This window comes from Phasianus colchicus, chromosome 16, assembly GCF_987193195.1.
Source record: "Phasianus colchicus chromosome 16, bPhaCol1.hap1.1, whole genome shotgun sequence".
NCBI classification, from domain to species: domain Eukaryota; kingdom Metazoa; phylum Chordata; class Aves; order Galliformes; family Phasianidae; genus Phasianus; species Phasianus colchicus.
The window spans coordinates 3,665,683-3,690,747 of NC_143451.1; the positions used below are offsets into that span (position 1 = coordinate 3,665,683).

The following is a 25,065-nucleotide window of genomic DNA, read 5'->3' on the forward strand; positions in this document are numbered from 1 at the left end:
TGAGTCAACTTTGAGGAGATTTTATCATTGGCCTGAAGTGTCTGGGGTCTCACCAGGCAGCCTGTGTCTAAATGGTGCCTAACCAAGGCCATGTTTAAGCCCAGAGGTGGACTTGCTCTGATTCCAGTGGACAACTTCAATCTGTGGCAGAGTTTCAGTCTCTGTGCTGGCCTCCTTTTTTAACACAAAAATAAGAAAAATCTGTTGTTGATTTTCTTTGTGATATTGTGAATTCTCTTTTACTATTCTGTGCTGTTGTTGTGTTTCCAGATTGCTGACTTGAAGGCGGCTAGACAGCTTGCTTCTGAAATCACCTCCAAAGGAGCAAGTCTGTATGACTTACTTGGCAAAGAGGTAGAGCTAAGGGTAAGTACATCATGGAGAGTGGGTAAGAACATTTGTTCACTGGATGCTGCAAAGGAGAAAGGTGCAGAAAGTGTGAGCAGCTGCTTGTAACAGCTGCATCTAAAATGAATATTCTGTTGGTTGAAGGAATGGGTCAAAGTTTGTGTTTTCTTCCCACTCATATTAATACTTGGATTGCAGTAAAACTGAGAGAACAGTTTGGCTTTTCTCCTTTAGAAGAAAACTGAAGTAATCTCTGTAGAACCGTTTGGAAATATTGACTCTGCGTTTATGTTTTAGCAGTGCTGATAGATATATTCTGAAAGATAAATTATTAATGCTCTGAGTTATCCAAGTGCAAGGCTCATTATTTCTGTTACAGTAATTGAAAGGCATGGAAGCCTTCAGGGTACAAATTTTTCAGTTTAATTCTAAAGTTGCCAGCTACTGCATGAAGTCACAGATGTGTCATCAAACTTTGCCAATAAGTCTCTCAATTTGTTTCTCTAATGTCCTTATCTGTAATGCTGGAGGTTATTTGTTTACTGATAATAGACACTTAAACAAGGGAAGCCTTGGAAGTTCTGGTATCGTTTTTTGGTAATCTTCAGGTTTGTAACATCTGAACTGTGGGAAGCACGTCCTGTAAGGGCAGCAGGCTGTGTGCCTTGACAGCTAATGCTCTTAGATCCTTGCTTGGTGGAGTGCAGGTGTTTCAAGGAATAGATGGTGTGCAGAGATTGTGTGAAGCATTGCCTTTCCTGCAAAATATGACAGCGTGGTGTACAGTCACATGAAAGACATGAATATTTTTAGGAGGGAGAGAGGAGTGATAATCCACCTGAATTCAACATACACAAGTCTTACAGAACGGTTAATCTGTTACTTCTCATCTGATATTCTTTGCTTAATTTCCTGGCTTTGAAATAATTTTTGCATGAAGATCACCTAATGTATTAATGTTTGCTTTAGAACATTAAGCTGTGCTGTTATTGTAGGCAGCACCTCTTAGAACTCAGCTAAAAAGTCAGGTATAGACCAGGTCAACATGTTTAAGAAGTAATTAAGCATTGCTTTGAAATTGGGCATAGTTTAATCACTTGAAATTGAGGCTTTTAGGAGCCCAAGTGACTGCAGTAGTGGACCTTCTAAAAGGGACTTGCATGAGTGCAGAGCACTGAGGACATGGAATGAAAAATCAAGAGCTGGATGAGTGCTTCGTTGCAGCCACTTCTCCTTGCACCCATTATTCTATTTAAGGTGCAGTTTGTAAAAGGACAATTGATTATTTACTCAGCAGAGTGTCTTTCTCATGATGTAATGACTGAGGGCATGAGCTACAGCTGATGGATTTTACAAAGGTGCTCAGTTTACGTCTTGCGAAAAGATTTGACAGATTGGATTTGTTATCTTCAGGAAATCCTGTCTTAGGAAAGACGACCTCTGCTTCTGTCTCGTTAGCTCTGGGTTTGTATCTTAAAAGCACAACATGGCACTGTGACAGGAGAGCCTGCGAAGTGCAGCACACAAGCTGTGATGCTGTGTTCCTATGATTTGTTCCTGGCTTCAGTCTTCTGAGCAATTTGTTAGAGCTGAAAATCCCATTTGTTTTGGGGTTACAAAGCCATAAGGTTGCACTAAGCAGCCTTCCCTTTAACTGCCTGGCTTTATGCTTTCTTCTAAAGATTACTGGTGATGGTGATTACTTATCTTTTGGTTCTTGTTGCTGTCAATTTCTTTATTGTAAATGAGGACTCTGCACTTGCAGTGTGTTTGAAAGAGAAAGGGACAAAAGTCAGTAGTAGCCATGGCCTCTTTAGAATGGAATCAGTCCTGGGATATGTCTGGGACTGCCTGGGAGTGCAGTGGGTATGGTCTTCCCTGGGACTGTGTCTGTGCCCCATTCTGTTGAGAGAATGTTGTAAAATGGGAGCAATACAGCCACTTTCACACTGAGTGATTTTAACTGGGATCTCTTCTTTTTTTTTTTTTTTTTTTTTTTATGGCAAATGTATTGAATCTTATAACGAACATGTGAATTGATAGGAAGGGATGAAGAATTTGTGTTCTGCTAGGAATTGGAAGGCTCTTCACAAAAATATACCTGTTGCTATTATTTTTTACAAAATGGCAGTTTAGATGCTATAAAAATTATTTGCAGCCCATGTGCTGGAGAAAGCAATCTCCTGAAAATGAGCTGAACTTAAAGCTGTTATTCTGAGTTGTTTACAGACTGCTTGTGCCAGGGAATTGCCACGACACAAGTGCTGGGCAGATTGACTGCTTTTGGCAGCTGTGCCCCTCGTTGCATGGGGAGGTGTTGGAGGCAGGCACACCAGTCAGTGCCTTTGGGAGAAGTTGGAAAATAGAAGTGAGACTTAATAGATTTCCCCCAGCTTTTGTTTCCATCTTTTCAGAAGCCACAAAGCAAAAACCTCACCCTCAAATGGATACTGTGGCCACTGTAGCTTCTGTGCTTGTAAAACAGATTTAATAGCTTTCTCTTCCTATCTAAAGCTTAAATAATAATGAGGGGAAATGTTGTTTTATGGTTTTCTGATAGCATCTACACTATGGTTGTGATTCATTATAGCTGTGATTCAGTTCAGGAGCACTAACCTTCCAGAGCTACGGTGCCTCAGACTTGGCTTGGAACGTGGCTCTATGCTCCTAGAAGCAGATAGAAGAGGGAAACACAGAACAAACTTACAGGTGGGAGGTGAACTCAGCTCTGTGGAGCAGTAGGGCTGAGCTGGTTGTGCAGTGGGGTCACTGGCTCAGCACTCCACCATGCAGCTTGCTGCTTGGCCTCACTGCCTGGGGGGCAGCTGTGCTGTGGAAGCCTTTGAAAACTGTTGAAACTCCATAGGCTTTGTGTTTTAATCTTGTAGAACTTCTTTACCACATTCCTGTTTCCACAGTGAACTTCTGTAAAGAAACTTCTTTCCAGGTGAGCTGGGCATCTCATCAGTGGGGCTGGGAGCTGCCAGCCCTGCCGTTCCTGTGTGTGTGTGTGAGCAGCAGAAGGGCAAAGGGAGCTCAGTGTGACAACCCAAAGCAGCCCCCTGGCAGCAGCAGCTCCGTTCTGGCTACAGTGCAGCATCCTCAGGGTTCTAAAGGGGATTTCCTACCCAAAGTTGGTGGCAGGAGGGGAGGGTGTCACTGGGAAAATAGGGGGTGTATGGTAACCTTGGGACAGGTGATTCATTACTTGTAACCTGATAGATTAGATTTCATCATCTTCATTTTGCCTTCCAAATATTTTAAAGTAATTGAGCTATATAGAGCTCGCTTGAGTATGAAATGATCTCATCAAGTGAGAGGCTGGGAGCCAAATGCAGTTGTTTTCTGCCATCACCATTAAGTCTGATAATGCCCATGGAAACCGGTGGAGTTGCAGTTATTTCTAAATAGCCAGTGCTGAGGGCAGAAAAGAATTGCCTGTAATTTCACACTATCCTCCCTAGATTCTTTTCTCTACTGCCTGCTGGGATGGGATCCTATGCCTGCCCTTCCCACTCTATTTCAGGTGGGCAGAAGTGCTGTGAGTTGTGACCTCACATAGGGAATTGGAACCTTGTGTGTAGATACCAAATCAGTTGCCGTTCACTGAAGGTTACTTTTACTATTTTTTAATGTGAAGATTATTGATTTCCATTGCTTATTTTCTTTTGACATTGCATGGCTAAGTAATGCATGCACTAAATTGCGTTGGTGGAGAGATTGTGCTATTAGAGAGCAATAGGAGAGCAGTTTGGTTTATTTCTTCATTACATTTTATGTGCTGAACCTGTTGCATATATTAAAATGTGTTGACGGATGTGATACAGTGGTAATGAATTTGAGAACATGGTAGTTTTTTGTTCCCTGAACATCTTTCTTTTTTTTCATTCCTCCCCTCCAATTCATCCATTTCCAAATGCTGAAATGGAGGATCTCAGGACTTAGGCTTAGTTAAGCTGAGGTCTTGTTTCTATCCTGGGTGAAGACCGCTTCATTTTCCTGTAGCTGTAAAGGAAATGCTGGCATTTGGCACTAATGGGTTTGAATACATCTCTTTTCCTTGTCTCTGCACCTCCTGGGGGAAGATCACTGGGAAAAGTGAAGTAAAACTCATTTTTATTTCCTGTAGACACATTGACTCTAATTTGTGTCACAACCTTTTCTTTCTTTAGAGGAGATCTTTTTGCACGTAGTTGCTATAGGAGCTGTGTGGAAAATTGTTATGCATGAGGTAAATGATTGTTCCAAGCCATAGGTCACTTTAATAAATTACTTTCTGAATGAAAACAAATTTCAGCTGAAGGAGAGAAGAGTTATTAAGGGAAAGTCTCTATTAGATGTATTGCAGATACATATTGATGTAAACGTGCCTGTATTTATTGGGAAGTGTGTTTGTTTTCTTGGAAATGTGGCAGTGTGCCTTTCTGAGGCCTTTATAAATCCATCATTTCCTGACTGCACTTCTGGTATATATGTAAATTGCTTTCAGAATTGATCTATAACGTTAAAAACAACCAACAAAGGTCACCAAATGTTTCATTTAGGAACACTGGAGGGATCAAAACCTCCAGGTGCTCCTTTGCTTCGTTCAAACTATGATGCAGTTGGTTAAGATTCTGCAGGAAAACAAGAAGTATGTAAAGCTGTGCTTATCTCATCAGATGAAAGTCACAGATGTCCCTTTTGGCTTCACTAAGAATCCAGGTTTTACGTTTGAGAAGAAGGAACAGTGAACAACCCTACAGAAAGCCTTTTGGTTTTAAAATGCATTTGGCCCAAACGTTGGCAAGACAGTTCGCTGCTTCCACTCTTAGCAGTCCAAGCATAGAAATTGGAAAGCTGGAATTCAAAGAGTCTGTTTTTGAATATGCACAGTACAAATTCTGTGCACAGAGATGTATTTATCTCTGTTTTGCTCTCTTACTGGGACAACTTCTGCATTGCATGACTGTGTGGCGCTGATTTTTCTCAGTGTTTTATACTCAGCTTTGGAAGAAGAACAAGGCACTTGGAGTTTTGGATTTCTAGCTTTTATTCCTCCCCTCAGGTTGGTCATGCTGGGGTTTGTTTGGGTATGGAGTAGGAATGGAAGTCTGTTATTCAGGTTTCTTCTTCCCTGTCTCTCTCTGTACAGTTTTCAGTGCTCAGGATGAGCTGAACACACACAAACTGAAATAATTGCAGTCTCTCACAGCGGGGGCTTACTAACTTAATCTCAGTTAGCTCTAAGCCATGTAAATCTGAAGAAAGGTGATAATAGTCTTGCTTTTGATGCACTTTGCTTGTGCTGAGGGTGGGCAGCACCTTTGGTCTGTGTGCTTGTTTTCTTCTTGGCTCTTACTCCATCTGTGACCTTGAACAAACTGTTTAGTTCCTGCTATCCTCTTGTGTAAATAGCTTCTGTAATTGTGTAGATTAAAGCTCTTAACAGCCAGATAAAATGTTTCCCAGTGTGCAGAGCATACATTTCTAAGTGAGGGCTATTGGAATGTGTTACTGTTATGTATGCACACAGTGTAAGTTTGTTCCAACATTGATGAAGCCATTGAGAATCTCTTTTCCAACTTCAGCTTGTGATGTGCTTGGATTAACCTCGTAGGAGAGCTACGAGGCATTTAGATCTGGCTGTGGCACTGAGATGGCATTAGTTAAATGAAAAGAGGTGCCACCTAAGCACTCTCCCCACTCGGTGCTGTGTGCTGCCTGCCTCTGTAAGGAGAGAGGTGGCTCTCACTGAATGGCAGCTGCTCCCTTTGGTCCTCTATGAAAGTTAACTACAAAAAATTGTTTTGTTTTAGTACTGAAAGCATTTTCCATCTGCCAAATGTTCCTTCTGGGCACCTGGTGCTGCCTGGGGGAAGTGGGTAAACTAATTTCTCTCATTTCCTGTGCTTTGGCTGCAAAGTTGCCACGCACATCTCAGAGGTAAAGTGATTTCTAGTGGAAATTGGTGACTTGAAATGTCCAGAGCTTTGGAGAATGACCTAGCTTACTGGTCATCAGGTTGGTTTTTCCAACTGCTGCTTCAGACCAAACCCCAGCTTAACTCTTTGTGAGCAAAGAGGATGAATGCGAAGGGAGAAGCCAAAATGAAACCTTGCAGTTGTACAGAGAAGTTGAGTGGAGACTGCCCTACACTTTGGATTGCTTTAACCATTGCCATGAGTATATATGATGTGGACATAGCATTTTTGGTTACGTGGTTTACATAACAAAGGATTTTCTAATGAACTTCCCATTTGTATCTGGCTTAGCATCATTAGCAAGCAGAGAGGTGGCACCTTTGTTCTTGTGAACCTGTTGTTTCGGTGCAGGGAAGGTTTTATCAACTAGTTGAGATATCTGAATGCCTGTAGCTCAGTGCCTGATGGTTTTGACAAACCATTCTAGCGTGGCTGGGAAGAAAATTGCATCCAAACCATCTTTTGTATGTCAAAGAATTTGCTAAGCCTGCATGACATCAAGTAGTTCCACTTTATGATTGGGCTAAATCAAAAGCACTGTTCTGAATGCTTGGTGAGGTTTGAGTTCCTCATTATTCCTAACCTTCCTTTGTTAGGCACAAGACATAGCTGTGTCAAAACTTCCATTACATAAGGGGAAAATGCACTGACTTAAATTGCCTTTTTTTCTGTGTCAGAGAGGCACTCCATATCTCTGTCCCTGAGCACAGTGGCCACCCCATGGCCGAGCTTTGCTGAGAACAACAGCCCACACTGCGGGGCAGTGCTTAGGGAAATCACAGCCTTGGTGTGAGCTGTGAGTTTGAACTGTCTGTGGGTGGCTGTGCTGCACAGCTGCTGCCTGTTCCTGCCTCACTGCAGCTTTGCTTGGGGCCCTTGCATGTTGACAAGGTCTGAAAGATGCTGAAGAACACGCTCTGTTGTTGTTGCTGCTGCTTTTTCTTTCTGAGGAGACCATAAACCTTCCTGAAGTCTTCCTTTTATTGTAACTAATAAGGAAAGGAAATACTTTGAAAGGAGACTGAGCAGACTTTTGCCTGCCTGCCAGCCTGCCTTTTTGGGCACTCTGCTTTTCATCCCTTTATACAAACCACAAAGCACACTTCCAGCTGTCTGTGCTGCCTAAGGCCACGTCTACCTGGAATGGGAAACAGACACAGCTTTGGCTGTGCTGAAGGAGGCGTGTTCATTGGCCTCTTGCTGGAAGAGGCATCACTAGCCTCATCCTGCTTTGGGGCCCCTGCTCCAAGGGGAGGCAGGGGGTGCCTCTGTGGGTCTGTTTGTGGACTGCTGAGATGAGCATACAGGGACACAGCTTCATGGGAGCCTGGAAACAGCAGCAACCTCAATTAGCTTGGGCTTTAATTTCCCGAGGAAGAAAATAGGCTGCTAGGTAGTAGAAATAATCAAGGCCTTCTGAAGGAACCTTATAACATCCCTCCCTTATCTTCCTGTTCATACAAGCTCCGCCTAATGATGCGTTCTGTTTGGGCCAAATGGGCTCACACTGCGTGTTAATGGATTGTGAGTGGTCTAAAAGTAGAGTTTTATGACCTGCACAGATAGCAGCAGTTACAAAACCTGTATTTGGAGGGAATGTGGGATATAATGCTTCCTGAAGGCAGCAGAAAGTGGTGGTAAGGAGGTATTTATGTATGCAGCAGTCTTGCAGCTTGCCAGGCAGGATTTAACTTGGGGTCAGGAAACATTTCATGCAGAGACTTGTAGTTGGAAGGAAGCTTTTATGTCTGCTCCTTATGACAAAAAAAAAGATGTTTAGAAACCTCTGCTAGACCTGCACAAGATATACATGTATTACACAACATTTATCACGAGTGACTTGTGTGCTAGTCGTGCTTAATTACTCGCCTTCAGTCCTTACTGCACTTCAGAAGATGAACATCCTGTTCCCCATTCATCAGGCATGCCAGGACCTGGTTTGTCTGCTTCTGAAGCACGGTGATGGAAAACCATAGCTGATTGGAAATGCTTCACTGGATAATTGCTAGGCTTGTTTTTGTAGTAGCAGCTCTTCATTTTTAACCATATATAAAATGCCTAGAGAGGGGGAAAAGGCAGTGGTGGGGTGCATTAGCAGGAATGGCATCGTTGTCTTGGCTGTGCTTTCTGTGCCTAGTCAGTGCATTTGGCTTTTCTGTGTGGTGGCACTACTTGGTGGCAGCCTGTGAGTTTGGGATGGCTTTGGTGCACCCAGGAGAGATGTGCCGACAGGGACATGGTGCAGTGGGAGTGAGTTAGCTGGTGTGGGAGCCAGGGCACCAGCGTTCAGCAGGGATGTACACGTGAGTAATTTATTTACACACAGATGGTGTTTTGAAGGCTTCAGGGTCAGTGGTGTTCCCTGAAACAACTGCAGTACAGTTTGCTTTAAGGGAATTTGTCTTCACTCATAATGCCCAGGCTGGTGCAAATTGGGCAGAGCGTGTTCAGGGTCAGCTCTGCTTCCCATAGGCAGTGCCCCATCAGGCTGGGATCTAGGCTTTGCCCAGTGGGCAGGCAGCTTCCCAACTTTCTTCTCATTTCCAAAGAAAACCAAGTTTTTGAGGCAGCCAGCTCATTCAGCAGTGCTTCCAATTGGCTTCGTCCAAAGCGAGATGCAAAACTTGAAGAATTAAAATCTCAGCTGCTCCACACTGTGCCAGATAGCTGATCCCGAGTGGGTAGAAGTGCCAGCCAATGTCATCTCTTATGTGCTTTTGTGCATTTTCTTTAATAATTGTCAGCTTTGGTTCATCAAAAATAATTTTACACTTGGCTTCCGTGATTTTTAATTAGTATTTATCATGTAAAACTATAGCCAGGGAGCTCTCTGAACACTTTGAACAGGAAGCACCAGTAAGTGGTAAACAGCCAGTTTGTCCACGAATACCTCTCTGCTTTTGTATATGTTTGTTTTCCTAAGTTGTAATTACCAGGCTTAGACCTAAATTGTTCTGCTTCGTAGCTCCTCTGGCATCAATAATTTTTTCTATATTTTTCACCTCTCCTGAGAACTCTATTTTTAATGGTTAATTTAAAGGAAACCTCTTGCGTATTATAGTGTGCATTCTGATTAGTACACCTAATTGTGAAGAGTACATTACTTTAAATGTACAAATCCCTATTTTTCAGCTTGGTTTCATTTGCACACTTTTTTTTTTTTTTTTTTTGAGTGGCTGGAATTGTGAGTACAGCTGGTAGCAATGCAGTGCATCCCTTGTGTTTGGGCAAAATCAGAATGTTGGGTTGCTTTAAGTGTACAGCCTGTTTGTACCCACGAGCACAAGCTGTAAAAGTGCCAGTTGTCATGTCAGTGTGTTTTTCTTATAGGGTAAAGAAGTAGTGATGGTGACAAGGTGGGCTGGTAGGAAAGCATGCCTGGTTTGCTCCTGTGGGGAGTCACAGAGTGTCAGGAGTGTCAGAGCAGGTTTGTTACCTGGAAGTCATTTTCTTCCATTTGTGAGCATGTGAACACTGCAAGAGTTCTCATAGAGCTGCAGGACGTGTCCCAGTGACACGCAGGGAAGCTGATACAGCTCCCTCCATTTATTTCATGGATGTTTGTATGTGTGGGAAGCTGCCGTGGTCTGCCTGCATCCTCCTCTCAGTTTGGTTGAGCCTGGTTCAGCAGTCAGGTCTGGAAGGAAGGATTTCTACCTTAGCAGCACCTTCATTTGCCTGGCAATGCAAGCAGGTGTGACTGCAGGGCTGAGCCTCCTGCTGGAAACTGGTGTGCATTTCTCCAAGAAGACTGTGGTCTGTGCATGGAAATTCCAAGGGAGGTGGAGGGAGGGTAGAAGAAGACCCATCAATCTTATATGGACAATTCCAGCTTCTTAATCAGACGTTCTCTAGAGAGGTGCTATTTCCATCTTGATCCACCTGTAACCAAATGGTTTGGTAATATCAGATGATTTTAAGGACTTCTAGCTGGAAAAGCCTCCCACCTTTTCTCCTAAATCAGCAACCAATCAAATGTTTTCATTTCAGCCAGGTTGATGTAAGACATGGTAGAGATGAGGGCATGGTGAGTACTAAGCCCACCTGTCCCCGGAACTGCTGTGGGCATTTGTTTTGGGGTGGTTGGTCTTTTTTTCCTCCTTTGGGCTATAAACAAGAAGTGCTGTTTTGATGAGGAGATTGTATCACTTGGGACCAGAATTGGAAAAACCCATACATCTGCATCACCTCATTTTCATGTGGATGTAGGAAGCACCTAGAGGCTGACTGGCCTGGCTTGGTTCAATGGGTTCATTCTGCTTCTGTCTCTGCACATGTGTGGCATTGTGTTCAGCTGCCTATGTTAGCTGTGTTGTAAAAATGAGGATATCTTGTTTTATAGCATGTTTTGTTTAATACCTGATAACCAGTGCATTTTCCACACAATGTACATTCAATAATGGTTGCAATTGAAATGCTAACATAGCTTGTTTTGAAAAGTTACCTTAATTGCTTGACCCCAGCCTCACTTAACTGACCCTTTCACAACCTCCCATTCTTTTAGTTGTTTGAGCCTGGGAGCATAAATGAGTTCTGCACCATTTATTTAGTAGATGATTGAGTTATTGTTGTTTGGCTGTCCTCTGCTCTGCAAATATTAATTTCTTGGTGTCGTGTTTAAATCTATGCATGTATTTTTGTTTCATAGGAAGCAAGAACAGAATCTATTGCCAGACCTTTGGAGATAAACGAAGCTGAGAAGATGATGAAAGTTGCCATTGACTGTGTTCTGGTAAGCAAATTGATATTTATTTTATTGCAGAATCATTCTTCCTCTCTTCTGCTGGGCCAAGTAATGTTCCACCTGGGTAGTTAACAGGTAATGTGGAACTTCAGTTCATGGCTAATGTGGGTATTGGTCTTTAGGTGACACTAGATGTGTAAACACAAATTAATCAAGGCAAAGATTGGTATGTGATGATGCTTTGTGTCATGGTAATGAGGAGTCACTGATGATCTTGGTGGTTTACTGGTAAATCAGTTGTGTTCAAATTGAACAAGCCTGTTAAATGTAACTGATAGGTTTTCTTGGCTGAGTGGTAGAGGTGTCTGCACAGTGAGGATCGTGAACTGGCATTCAGAAATCACAGCCTACAGCAGCACAGATGTGCTATGTTAGCAGCACCTAGGGGAACGTGCTTGGAACAGCCCTGCTGCTAGCTTGTTGCACTGTATGGCTGTGTTGGTTTCACGTGTTGATACGTTCCTCCAGTTGAAGTGACTTTGCTGACAAACGCTTGGTGTTGCAGTCATCACAGCTGCACTGAAGGACAGCTTCCCTTGTCTTCTCTTTTAGGAGAAAAAGAAAGCCCCCTCCTGCATTTCAGTCATGTTTCCTGTCTCTGTTAGGGGCTCAGCAATAGCTTCAGAAGCTCTAGAGGAATGATTGACTTCATCAGCACAGGAATTGACATCGTTGTTTAAACCACGTGAATATTAGAATCACAGCTACAAGGGATATACTTGGAACTCAGAATGTGTTCGTACCCCTGGAGCTGTGAAGCTGGGCTCTGTAAGCAGAATAGCTGAACTGGGAAGGGGATGAGAAGAGCAGGCACTGTGCTGACTGGGGCATGCCTGGGCATCATTGTGCTTCTAATTTCAGGGGTGCCTTGGTCCTCATCTGTCCTCATTTCTGGAGTGCTGTTCTTGCTCCAGTGCTTGGGCTCTGTATCTCTGAACCAGTAGCTGCCCTGATAGGCACTGTGCAAGTATGGTAGTTAATTAAATCCTAGTGAATACTGCAAGTTATTTAGCTGCAAACTGTATCCGATCCAGTTCTGTAATTACAAGGCATGGAGTTCCAGGTTTAAAAAGCCAGTGCATAATCAATAGATGCTTCAGGCAATCTTTCCTTATATTTCTCTTCCTACTTGCAGTCCATATGAACTCTAAATGTTGTTAATGTGCATTGATATTCTAGGCAGTAGTGCTAATAAACTAACAGGAAAATATTAGAGCAATTGGCTTCTTGAGAATATCAATTTAGCACATACCTCAGCTGGTTTAGTTCTGGACCAGTCACTGAAATGACCTATTGTAGCTGAACAGCACGTAGCAAATACTGCTAAAGCTTCAGCAAACGTGAAGTCCTCTGTCCCCCTCACTCATCACAGTTTCTAGAGCATGAGCACATTGAACATACTCATTTGTTTAAACAGGCTGAAATATTCCCACTTTCCCCTCCTTGTTCCTGTAATGTGTTACAATGTTTGGGATGCTTCCTGGCTTTTGAAAAGATAGATACAGCAGGACTCAGGGAATGGTGAAGGCAATGGGATAGACTGACTTCTTTTTTTAAAGTGACTTTTATCAGGAAGGAAAAAAAAAACGTTGACAGAATCCTAAAAACTCATTAAAATGGTACCAAGAAATAAATGCGTTTCTCTTCCCTGTTTATTCAGATGCTTATGTGTTGAGAGATGACTTTGTGTCCTGTCAGATTTTGTGAGGAGGGCATCATTCCTTCCTTTTTTGATGAAAAGGAAAAAGTTAAAGCCCAGGACAGCTGTGTTTGTGGGTGTTGTTTTTTTTCTTTCTTTAAGAATGTTTGGAGAAAAAAGCAGGTATTCTAATCAGTAAATGTTCAGGTAGTTCATTATCCTGGCCACAAAAAAAAAAAAAAAAAAAAAAAAATTGTCATTGCTTTGCTGGTTTATCTTTTAGCTCATTGTTATAAAGTTATTTGAAAGCATGCAAGAGAGAATACAGGTCAGTGTCTGAAAGATACTTCAACTTATTCCAGTGCAGACCTTGGTTCACCATCCTTCTCTTTTAGGAAGAGGTCCAGAAGACTAAGGACATGTTGAGTAATGTGGCTTTGGACGAAGCCAATTTGGAAGCCAAAATTGAAAAAAGGAAATTGGAGCTGGAAAGAAGCCAGAAGAGGCTGCAGACCCTACAGAGCGTTCGGTAAAGGTTATAAACTGATTATCTACTGCATAAATGAGCACTAGCATGAGTGATGGTACTGTGCATTCTCAGTGCTTAAAGCAGCGAGGAGTGAAGTCTGTAATGAGACCGAGATGATGACACATGGAAAAGATTTTTGTCATTTGTGGTGCTTAATCTAGATTGTAATTTATTTTTTTTCAGTTTCTTTGTATTTAAAATCAGATTATCAGGGCTGTTAAAAATCCCCAGGGTATTATTTGGTGGGCAACATGCTGCTTGAACTGCACACAATGGCCAGGTAGCATTTCGTTTTTATGTTGTCTTTGAGCATAAATTGTGCCAGGTGGTTCTGCTGAAAATGACATATTCCCTGTTCCCAGAGGCTTCTAGCATTCCCAGCCACCAAGGTAACTTGGTGTTCCTTGTTGGGATATGTTCCTCTGGGCAATGACACAGCCTGCCATAAAATCAAAATGTTCAGATTCACTATTTGGGTTGATTTCACACCCCTTTGGTTAAATGTAAAAGATTGTTCTCTGTTTCTGAGTGGGAAAAAAAAATAATATATATAAATAAGAGAAAAATGAGTGATGGAAAGAATTACAGTGGATTCATACTCATGTTTTGATCTGTAACACTTCAGTGGAAGTATGTTGGGTAGGTGGGTATCATCAAACAGCAGAAGCATTCTGTGGGGCACAGCTTAGGTGCTGTGATAAAGGATGTCATCAGAACCAGCACTAGTTATGCTTCTAATGACACAGCATAGCTGTTGCAGATATGTCTCCAGTAAAGAAGTTGGCTTCCCAGCCACACGACAAGCACACTTATTGGAGTTCTGGAAAGGAGGATGATGTGTTTGGAAGGAAGTGGTGGTAGATACACATTGACCTTTCATTTGCCATGTAAAATTTTCACAGGATAGGTTAATATTCCTTCCTCTTTTAGTCTTGAAGTAGTGTGTAACCTTAAGAAGAGAAGGTCCTTTTAGATTGGTTTTGTAGACATGGAAAAATAGCTGTGAAAATGAGAATGCTGTTTCAGAACTCTTCCTGTACAGGTCTGTATTTCTCTGAGTAGTTTGTTCTTGTTGTCTCCAGTCCTGCTTTTATGGATGAATATGAGAAGATCGAAGAGCAACTGCAGAAGCAATACACTAGCTACCTAGAAAAATTCCATAACCTAACCTACCTGGAGCAGCTCCTGGACGATCAACATCGGACTGAGCAGGAGATGTTTGAGGTAAAACAGCTTAGAAATACTCAGCAAGACTCTGTGTTCTCTAGTCCTTGGCTATATAGCAGAAAATGTTGCAGTACCTGTTACTTGTTGTAGAACCAGCTTTGAATGACTGGCATTTCACTGACGTGCAGTAGTGACAGCTCTCAGACAAACATGATACACCTTTGCTTTTTCAGTTGCTGAAGTTAAACCAGAGTAATGATGCCTCTTTCTAGTCTCACTTTCCTTGATTCTTTCAAATGTCGTTTTTTGATCATAGAATCATAGAATGGCCTGAGTTGAAAAGGACCACAATGCTCATCCATTTCCAACCCCCTGCTATGTGCAGGTCACCAACCAGCAGACCAGGCTGCCCAGAGCCACATCCAGCCTGGCCTCGAATGCCTGCAGGGATGGGGCATCCACAGCCTCCTTGGGCAACCTGTTCCAGTGTATCAGCACCCTCTGTGTGAAAGATTGATTGTGAAGAATATTTTCAGTATTCCTCATCTTCCATTTGCTATGTTTACTGTATGTGCTAAGAGTTCTTAAACACTTATTTTTATTGTCAGCCAATGACTGATGTGTAAGGGTTTGTTAGCAGCAAGACTTCGTTTTTTCATAGTTCTTGTCTTCAATGAAAGCATAGCAAAAGTATCACTGAAAAGATGAGTTAAGTAAGGAATCCTCTCACAGAGACTTCTTGTTCATAGAACTTCTCTTTCTGTGTTGATCTGCTGAGTTGTATCAGCTCAGTGTGCTTCTCAGTAGAAAATACACATCTCTGTCTCATCTTGCTTGATGTTTTCCTTTCCTTTGGGTATTTATTGGACTGCAGCACTTCCAGCCAGCCTTTCATTCAGCTTCTGCAGGTTCATGTTTTACTGATGTTGGGTTTTCTTTTAGCAGCCTTTACTCAGTATGTTTTCTGTTTTCATTGAAAAGAGAGATTTCAGTGAATGATCTCCCCTTGGGTCTTAGTATTGGTGGCTGTGCTGTCTTTGTTTGAGTGAACCAGTGCTTTCACTTCTTGTCTTTTCCTAATGCAGATCATTACTTATGTTGTCAACACAACTCACTCTTGTTCCTGGTAGAAATAAGGAGGAGCTGTGCATGTTCCTTGTGTCTGCCTGTGGCTGCACTTTTTGCTTTGGCCATGTCTCTATGTGCCTATTGATTTGAAAACAAACGAACAACCAAGCAGCCAACAAACCTTAAATAATTGGCCCTCAATATTCATACTTGCATTGAGTTGTAGTAAAATGCTGTGAGCTGTACTTAGGCTGGAAATAAGGTATGGTAACTTTATAGCTCCTCTTCTGCTTGGTCTGTCTCTGCACAGCACGAAGTACAGAGCGCCTCACCCCAGGCTTCAAACCTTTTGGCAGGATGGGTAAAATGTAGTAATTTCCATTGCTTCTTGGACAAAGGAAAAGCATACTGTAGTTTGTTCAGAAGGATCAAATATTTTTGCTGCATTTTTGCCTGAAAGTAAACCTTTATTTTAACTTACTTGTTAATTACTGCCAACCAATTTCCCATTAATCTCCCCTTTTGTAAGCTATCTCTGTAGATGCTATTCCACATCTCTAACCTGTAGTTAGCTTAATGTTTTCACATCTTGTTTAATAATGCTCTAGTTTTTCCCCGTATCTTTTGCCAAAAAAAAAAAAGGCCTCTATTAAATCCTAATCTTGAAATGAAACCTAAAATCTGATTTTTTTTTTCCCTTCTGTTCAAATGTCGTTGAGACTTAATACCAAAAGTAGAAATGTTTTGAATATGAGTACCTGGAACTGCTTATAAATTCATGCACAGAAGTTAGTAATGACTTGGCTTACAGCTCTTGGGAGAGTTTTTATTAAAAGATAATAAGATGAGGGAAAAGCCTTTGTCATTCAGGAGTATTCCTGTGATTAGAATCTGAAGAGCACTTTTCTTTTACCTTTGCTCATTCCTTCTGGGAGACACCTAGATAATCCACCCATACACTTTGGCTTTTCATCCATGAGGATAAGCAGTCAGCAATACTTCAATGTTGTCTAGAATTAGTGTGTAAAGGGCTGTGACAAAAAGATGTGGATTTTATGCCTACTTCTGTCACTTGTTATATGTGGCATGTATTAGCAAGCATCAGAACTGGCAACATCTTTAATTCACATGTGCTTGATGTTAAAATACCATTTAGTCTTCTGCATTTGGAATGTTCTTGCCCTGACTGGAGGCCTGAGGTGGATTGTTTCTTACTATGATCTCAAGTGATAAAGTTACCTGTGCTTAAAGCATCTTTAAAATGCATCATGTTGGCTGCAATCAGCATGGAGTTCGTCTCTCAAGTCTGGTTCTATAGCTTGATCCTAATTCTGGAAGGACCCTCAAGTTATCTCAATTCACTGCTCCTATATTAGTCTGTTAGATCTTTCCCCTAGGGAGTGTTTGGGAATACCAAAAAAAAAGAAGAAGAAAAAAAGAAAGAGAAAAGTAGCATGGAGAGCAAGAAGAGAAGGCTGGAGTATCTAAAACATATAGAATATTTAAAGGATGTGGCTCCAAATGTCTCCTTGTGGGCAGCAATCCAGTGATTAGTCTCTTGCCAACCTGGAACAACCATGGCATCTCCCACAGTCTTGGTCTGCTTTTCAGGTAGTGTTTCCTCCAAGGTCATGAAGCAGAACAGTGGGTTCCTTATTACAAGCTTGAACATAAGCAGTTTGCCCCAAACGGATGCTGCATGCTGTCTTTGAGATTATCATCTCTGTATCGTTTTCAGAATCAACAGAGGAAAAATAACAAGGATAATTGCATTTAATCTGTTTCAATATGCAGCCTCTTGAGCTGTTAAACACACTGGAAATTGTGTTGATTTTTTTTTTTTTCAGTTGTATTTGTCTTTTGTTCCACCAAACAAATCTTAATTATCTTCTGTAGTGGAAGTAAGAGTCAACTCTTTTATCACTGCCATGCATTTTGTTAAATAGCTTGCTAGGAAAAAGCAAGGGCAATGTAATTAGATTAATCCAGCACTCTAGGTGCTGTTCAGTACTGAGAACTGATTCCTGGACCCTTTTCTTTGATTCACTGAATGTTTTTGAGAAGAACTTCTGTTCTGATTGAGAGGCCATTGCTGAATAATGAAACTAATCTTTAGTGCCCTTAGCCTCAAAGCTGTTTTGGTACCCTGCTGACGATGCACAGTTAATGACATAGGCCAGAGTGCATTTCCTAATTAGAAAAGTGATTTAAAGATTGTACCCAAGCACACAATTTTAATTAAGTGACATTGAGCAGCTGAAACAGCGTGGCCTTTCCAAACCACGGTCCTGGCTCTCTGTGTGGGTTTCTTTGGTTTGTTCTTTCAAATGGTGAATGTATGGCTGCATGGAGAGCTGCACTCTGCAATCCATGCTGTTGTGGTGTTGAGTTTTGTACAACCATAGAATGGTTTGGGTTGGAAGAAACCCTTAAGATCATCTCATTCCAACCCCCTGCTGTTGGCTGGGACACCTCCCTCTGGACCAGGTTGCTCACAGCCCCATCCAGCCTGAACATTCCCATCCCTTTTCCAACCCAGTGTCTGCAGTAACACAGAGCACTGCCTGGAGGACAGCTGGCAGACATCTCCTGCCAAGCACTGCACTGAGAAACATCCCTCAGCATTAGGAGAATCTTGAAGGCTTGCTACTGATTCTCAGCCAAATGAATTGGCAGAACTGAACAGTTAATTGATGATGAAATTACCACCTGCAGAGTACCTGCCTGTTTGGTGTGGAAACACTTTGAAACATATGAGAAATCTGGAATTATGTCTGCCCTCCACTCTTGCTCGTGGGCACATCGGAAGTCCTAACATGACTCCTCCTTTGGGTGAATTTCTCACATGTATTGACAAACTGTCATGCACTATTTATTATTGGATCCAAGGAATTTAAATAAGGGCATTTTGTCTTTGTGGTTTCCTTCCTCTCTTTTTTCATTTTCAATCACCTCCTTTATTCTGCTCTCTTGTGCTGCTCACGCTATTAATCCATCTTCTTGCAGAGCCATGGATTTATGTGCCACGTCTTCTTGAAGATTTGTTCTTATTTTTCTACTATGTAAAAAGAGTCGGTGCTGTTCGGTAGCTTTTACCCCATTTTTATGATGAAATTGGTTCTGATGTTAGACATTAAAGTTATTGGAACTTCGGCTGCTATAAAATTCCAAGTTTATGGGGTTTTCAGATTTGTGGGCTGAGTTTTTCTACAGACTGTAATGGATGCCTGTCCTTTAAAGGACAACACAGGCTAATCCAGTTAAAAAGACTTTTTTGGAACTAGTTTGTGTAATGCCAAAATAACTTGGCAATATCCCGTAGCATTTGCTGGCCTTTTTTTTCTAGGTGGGATTTATTCTTTCTTGTTCTTCTCAGAGGACATTGCTGAAGTGCTTTCTTCTCCTTCAGCTGCTTCCTCGTAGGGTATTTTAAGACTGCTTCTATGATAGCACTGTGAAATCTCAACTAGGAAATACAATGGAATGGTGAACAGAAGGAAAAAGATGTTCTAAGCCACTCAGTCCTACTCTCTAGTTTGAGATTGCTTAAACCCATTTTCTTTTCATCGTTCTGCTGAGTAAGCAGTAAGCAGTCCATCGTGGTAGAAGTTTAAGCAAGGGAAAAGAAAAACAAATACAGTGTGTTGTGAGTTTCTCTTTGCAACCCATCCTACCCAAATAAAACCCCTTCTGCATTGACCTAATGCTTTCCTATCAGAGCTCCGTGCCTGAAGCAGCTGTTTTGTTCTGAATAGTACACAAAGGGATGTCCAAGTTCTGCTGCACTCTGAGATAAGCTTTGGTTCTGCTGCTTTTTATATCTTTTGCATTGTACTATCCCATTTGAAATACTAACGTTCCCATTGCAATGACTGCTTTCTGAAATAGCCAGGCAGGAGTTTAATATGAAAAGTGGTTGGTTACAGTCTTTAATCTTCTAATGTACACTTGAATTATGACTGGTAGCATTTTTATAGGTACCAGGAGAGGAGTCCTGGCCCAGAGTTGCTAAATGACATTGAGGAGTCCTGGCCCAGAGTTGCTAAATGACATTGAATATCAGAGGTAAAAGTAAGCACAGGCATCTTAATTGTTGTTTCTTCTGTTTTGGTGTTTAGTCCAGCAGTGCTGTCAGTACAAGTCTGACAGCACTGGTGGGCTGAGACATGCAAATCCCAAAGGGGAGAAAAATGAGGAAAAGGGAGAGGAGGAGGAAGGGAATGCAGGAAGAGAGTGAGGGCAGTTGAGCATAGGAGGAAGGAGCATAGGAAATTTCTGGCCTGAGAAATTACGGTCTCACAAAAGGAGAAGATTGTGGAGACAGAGAAAAGGTGGGACAGTATGTGAAGAGCATCATAGACATAGAGATGGAGCTGCACAAGGAGCTGCTGCCCCATGTGTTCTTTCCACTGAAGCAAAAGTCTGCAGTTCCCTACCCATATCGTGGCAACTAGAGTTAGATCTCAGGGGTCCCTCTGAATGCCCTGCAGTGGCTGTGTGCAAGCCTGCTCCTGGTGCCCCATTGATACTCGCATTAAAAACCTTAGCACAAACTTTGTGGGAAATGAAAACAAACATTTCTCAGCCCTCAAAGATCCATGTATTTGTTAGGATTCCCTTGATATCTGATGTGCCAGATGGGTAAACAAAGCTCGCCTTTGTTTCCTTAATGGTCTTCATACTTGACAGATGCTAGAATTTATTATTTTCACAGACCTAGAGATCAAACAGGAATTGATTAAAACTCTAAAAATGCCACATAAACCACACTGTATTCTAATGCCTGATACCCCCTAGGTTGGCCTGGGGAGAATAAAACTGATATTCATGAAGTCTTAACTACTTTCTGGTAGCTCAGGAGATACAAGAGCAGAATTGCAACTCTGTGTTGACAACACTGTTTTCACTGACTTAACTAAATTTAAAAAGCAGCCCAAGGTGAGATTTACTTCCATGGGCTAAAGATATGTGGGAAAGCAGAGAGATTTTTAAACAGGCCAATACCCACTTGGGGATAAAGGAGAAAAAGCTAGGAGTGCTGTGGCAGGGGTTTGGTGACAGGAGGGTGATGCAGGAATGTATTCTCACATCCAATTCAGCCACAAATCTCAGAAGTGGGATTCATTAAGAGAGTGGACGGGATTACTAGGACTGAGGATGACTTCCCAGGGCAGCTGCTAAATCTTCTTGCACTTGTTATTGCTGTGATTTTTTTGGAAGGAGCTACTTGTTACAGTCTTGGAAGGTTTTCTGACCATCAGCAACACTTAGATTGCCTCCTGAGCAAGAAGAGTGAAAAGAGTCCTGTGTGTCTGGGCTGGGTGCTGTGCTGAGATACAAACACCTTGCACAGGCTGCTGCAGTCCTGTCCTGCTGCTGCTACTACAAAACCAAGCTGGCCCTGTTGTGTATGAACTTCTCTGCAGGTGGAGGAGGACTGGGGGGACAGGGTTCACAGAGTGTACTGTGTAGTAATTGATAGGCAGCTTCCTCATGGTGCCAGGGCTTATTTCTGTGAGGCGTGAGATGTAACAGATTTCAGTGATAGCAAAGCTTGGGTCAGAGCTGTTAGAGATCAGATGCTATGTAGCTGCTTGACTTTCAGCTCTTAGCTTGTGTTGCTGAACTTCTTCTGCAGTAATCTCCCTCCTGAAGAAACGTTATAGGATAATGGGGTCTATTTTGTGCATTTCTGCATTTTAGTTTTTAAGTATTCTCTTTACCTAGTCTTATTTGGTAAGAAGATAGGATAAGAGGATTGTTTATGTGACAGTCTTTCTGCCTCCTCTGTCTTCCTGCATTATGCTTTTGAATATTCAAAAGTATTTCAGGCATGTGAATTGTGTAACAGAAATCTAGCTTGAATTCTGCTCGAAATAGGAGACAATCACAGCTCACTTGAAGCAACACTCATCAAGTGGATTAAGTTTGTTTGTTTTTTTTTCCTTGGAGATCAACACATGAAATCATTACCAGAAACCTGTTAATATGTGGTTACAAACCAAGGAGTTGGTTGAAAGTGGTCAAGTAACACTTATTTTGAGACTGACATTTTGCGACTGATTTGCAGCAAATGACACAAGTAATGTTAAAATGAAATGCAGGAGGTTTATACTCTGCTGCTGCATGAGGTACTTAGCAGCAGAGAAAAGCAGCAAGGAAAAGTAGCGTTTTGACTCATACAAGCTTGCATAATCTCAAAGTGAAAAACAGAAAGGTTGGGTTTTATGTGATGTTAAATAGTAAGGTAATTCTCAGATTTCCAGCTGTGTAGAAGCAATCTCTGATTTAATTCTGTGAAATGCATGAAAATGAAACACTGCACAATTATGAATGGTGGACTTGTAGGACAGAGCCCTTGTGCCTGATGCCCACCTCATGCCTGAGCTGGCACTGGGAGTTATGGCAGCTTCCAGAGTCCTTCCCTTACTTCCTTCCATGAATACTCCAGGACACTCCTCGGGTTCACTGGAGTTGATTCTGAGATTGAGATAGATGCCAGTGGGCTACATTGTGAGCCATGCCACTGCATGCATTGCAGAAGGGTCGAGCATCAGGATTAAGGACAGGTAAGAAATCCTGTGGCCAACAGCACATCTTTCTGCCTTGGAACTATGCCATCCCTTTCATGGGAGATCTGTTTGCATCAGTAGTGCTGTCTACTTTATTCTTCTCTAAACCATCACAAAGGGAAATTAAAAAAATTTTTTTTTTCCTGTCTTGTAACATCATAGCTAGAGCCTTGTCCTGGTGAGCAGGAGCTGGGATCTCCTGTGTTGTCCCCTGGTCTCTAGTTTCGATGCTTGGTCTCCAACAACAGCACTGCTAAGACTGAGGCTTGCTGGCACTCCCTCTTAATTTGGGGCTTTCTGGGTAGAAAATAAGAAATAAACCATGTCAGCCACCTGTAGAAGAGATTATTTGCTCTAAGAAACGTAGATTGTATCGGAACTAATTGATCTTTGGATGAAAGGCAGCAGTGCCATGATCAGTTCCTGGAACCATGAGGCTCACCAAGAACTACTGCTCTTTAATGAAATAAATGCTATCCTTGAAAAGAGTAAATAATCATGGAGCCCCTGGAACACAGAGGGCTTGTGCTACCTATGGCATGGAGCAGGTAATCCTGACATTAGATTCTAGCAGTCAGTGCCTGCTTTGTGGTGGTGAATGAGACACAGCTGTGACTACTAACTTCCAATCAATACCAATTGGGATTTTAATTTCTTCACACAGTGCAAACTGACCTCAGGTTTCCATTGCAGAGTTGTACATTAATTCGAATAAATCACACGTCCAACCAATATTGCTAGTAAGTTAGTACAATAAAACATAATACCTGGAGGGAATGCTCAATGAGCTGTTATTGAGTCATTGTAATTCACGTCTTCCACAAAAGGGAGTTGGAAAAATAGAGAGGAATTGTCATAATAGTAAGCTTGTTTTATATCTAATGATGACTACATTTGAATCTCAGGATAAAGTCCATCCTATGTGACACAATTTCAGACAGTTATGAATTCCTGAGTGTTAGTGCTGACCTGAAGCTTGTATGGAAGCACTTAGCTGGAAAATTCTGGGCAGAAAATGCTAGTCTGGGTGCTTTTTTAATTTTCTTTTTCTTTCTCAGTTCTGCTTGCTTCTATCACTCAGGGCTGGGGATGATTTAGAGCCCTGTGATCTCACCTAACTTTGTGTTGCAGTCTCACTGGTTCCCTTCCAGCCCTTCTGTGTGTTCGTGATCCTGTTGAGCTATGTGCTGTCATAGGTGGTCATAGAAATCCTCAGCAGTGTTTTCAGTGCTGTATTGCCTATAATGTTCTGTTCCCTCAGCTCTGATTGGTGGTTCCTGGGTGGTTCAGGAGGATTTCTTACATCCTCTTGGGGCATTTAATTGCAGGCCTTCAGTCAGTCTCATTGAATTTGGATCTTGGTGTGAAAGGAGAAACTGAACCCAGTGTAAACGTGCCCGTGGGCAGCACACTTACCCTGCTTCAACCAACCTAAAAAGGTATTTATGCTTGTACTTATTCTGGCAAATCGTGATGTTGCAACATTCCTCACTTCCAAATGGCACCATTGAGGTGAGCGATGGGCTGGCTCTGGCTGGTGGCACAGTGAAGACTGCTCTGGGAGCAGTGTTGGAAAACCAGTTCAGGAGGAGCATTTGGTATAGATGTCATCTGTTTTTTGTTGTTGTTGTTTTTTTATGAAGGCTTCTATGCATTTATAATACCTTTTTCCTTTTATTGTTAACCAGGTAGAAGCAGGTAAGAGAATAGTTACATGAATCTGAGAAGAAATGACCCATGCTGTATAAAATGCACATGTGGGTGCAGGGGAAAACTGGCTGGGTCAAGAAGTAATGAAAGAGGGTGCATGTGTGCTTGCAGGAGGGGACCCTAATGGCTGGAGCTTCAGGAAGAGAGGGGTGAGAAGGTCGTGGAAGAAAGGAGGATTGGAAACATCAGGCTCATCAGAGGCAGCGCTGAGTTCAGAACCCACAGGGCTTGTAATAAAGGAGGGGGCTGAGCTGCCATCCTTCTCAGGAGCCTTCATGTAGCTTGTGTCAAATTCTTTGAACTGCCATCCATTATAATACATAGCCAGAAAACAAGTAGAGTACAGCATCAGGGCAGACTATTTGAGATAGGTGATTTTTTTTTTTAGTTAAAAAAAACAGTCAGAAGAGGTAAATAACTTTTAAACCTGCCTTCTTGATCACCAATTCACAGATTAATTCTAGTTGGAGAGGACCTTCTGAGGTCTCCAGCCCAAGGTCAGCTATGGCATCGGAGCACATTACACAAGATTTAATCTGATCAGGTCCTGAAAGCCTCCAAGGACAGACAGACAGACACCACACAGCCCCTCGAGGCAAGCTGCTCAGTGAGCATTTGAGTGAAAAGCATAACGTGTAGGTGTTGGAGAAGGTGTAGAAACCTGTGCAGAAAGCTTTTGTACTGGATGAAGAAATATGCCACTGGGAGAACTGCCATTTTCTTCTATAAGAACAAGAGGGGAGAGGTGTAGGAAGTAGCAAGGAGGGTTCATATAAGGCAGAAATAGGACACTCCAGTCTGTAGGGGCAAGTCATTAAACTCAACTGATAGTGCAAGAGTGCGCATTTACCGAGCTAGAATTTGTCTCCCTGAGCTGATTTGCTCCTTATGTTCACTCCTGCCTTCTGAGTTCCCGAGGGGAAAGCACCAATTTCTAGGTGAGACCTTCACACACAGTCTCCTTATTCAGGAGAGCTAGCACTGACCTGCTGCACGTCTCAGAGCACTGCCTCACTGCTTCCCAGTATGAAATGTGCTGTGCCATTCCAGCTTCGATTTATCTGTTCTGTGTGAAGTGGTTGTTGTGGTGTTTATGAGTAGGAAGTCAGAACTGCTAAGTAGTTACTGGACCTTTAGGAAGATGTATATTCCCTTATAGTAAGTTTAATTACATCAGAAAATATTTTAGCCTTTTCCCCTGGCTTTTATGATAGCACAAAGAAAGCTGAGTTAATCTTCATGTATTTCCTTGTAAAGATAAGCCTTCTGAGCAAACCTTAGTTGTTTTTTGTGACTATCCTTGACGCAGAGGCACTTTGTAGTGA

At 42.1% G+C, this 25,065-nt stretch overlaps 1 protein-coding gene across 4 annotated transcripts in view; it reads left to right on the plus strand.

The window, feature by feature from the left end:
* IFT38 (intraflagellar transport 38) overlaps window positions 1-25,065 on the plus strand; it is a 57,391-nt gene that overhangs the window by 5,354 nt on the left and 26,972 nt on the right. For all 4 annotated transcript variants that reach the window (XR_004167195.2, XM_031595289.2, XM_031595290.2 and 1 more), the window contains exons 5-8: window positions 271-366; window positions 10,960-11,043; window positions 13,090-13,223; window positions 14,306-14,447. Coding sequence is in view for 3 of the 4 variants with exons in the window: in XM_031595289.2 (XP_031451149.1) it covers window positions 271-366; window positions 10,960-11,043; window positions 13,090-13,223; window positions 14,306-14,447 (456 nt within the window). In the remaining variant the exon portion in view is untranslated. The remainder of the gene's footprint in view (window positions 1-270; window positions 367-10,959; window positions 11,044-13,089; window positions 13,224-14,305; window positions 14,448-25,065) is intronic.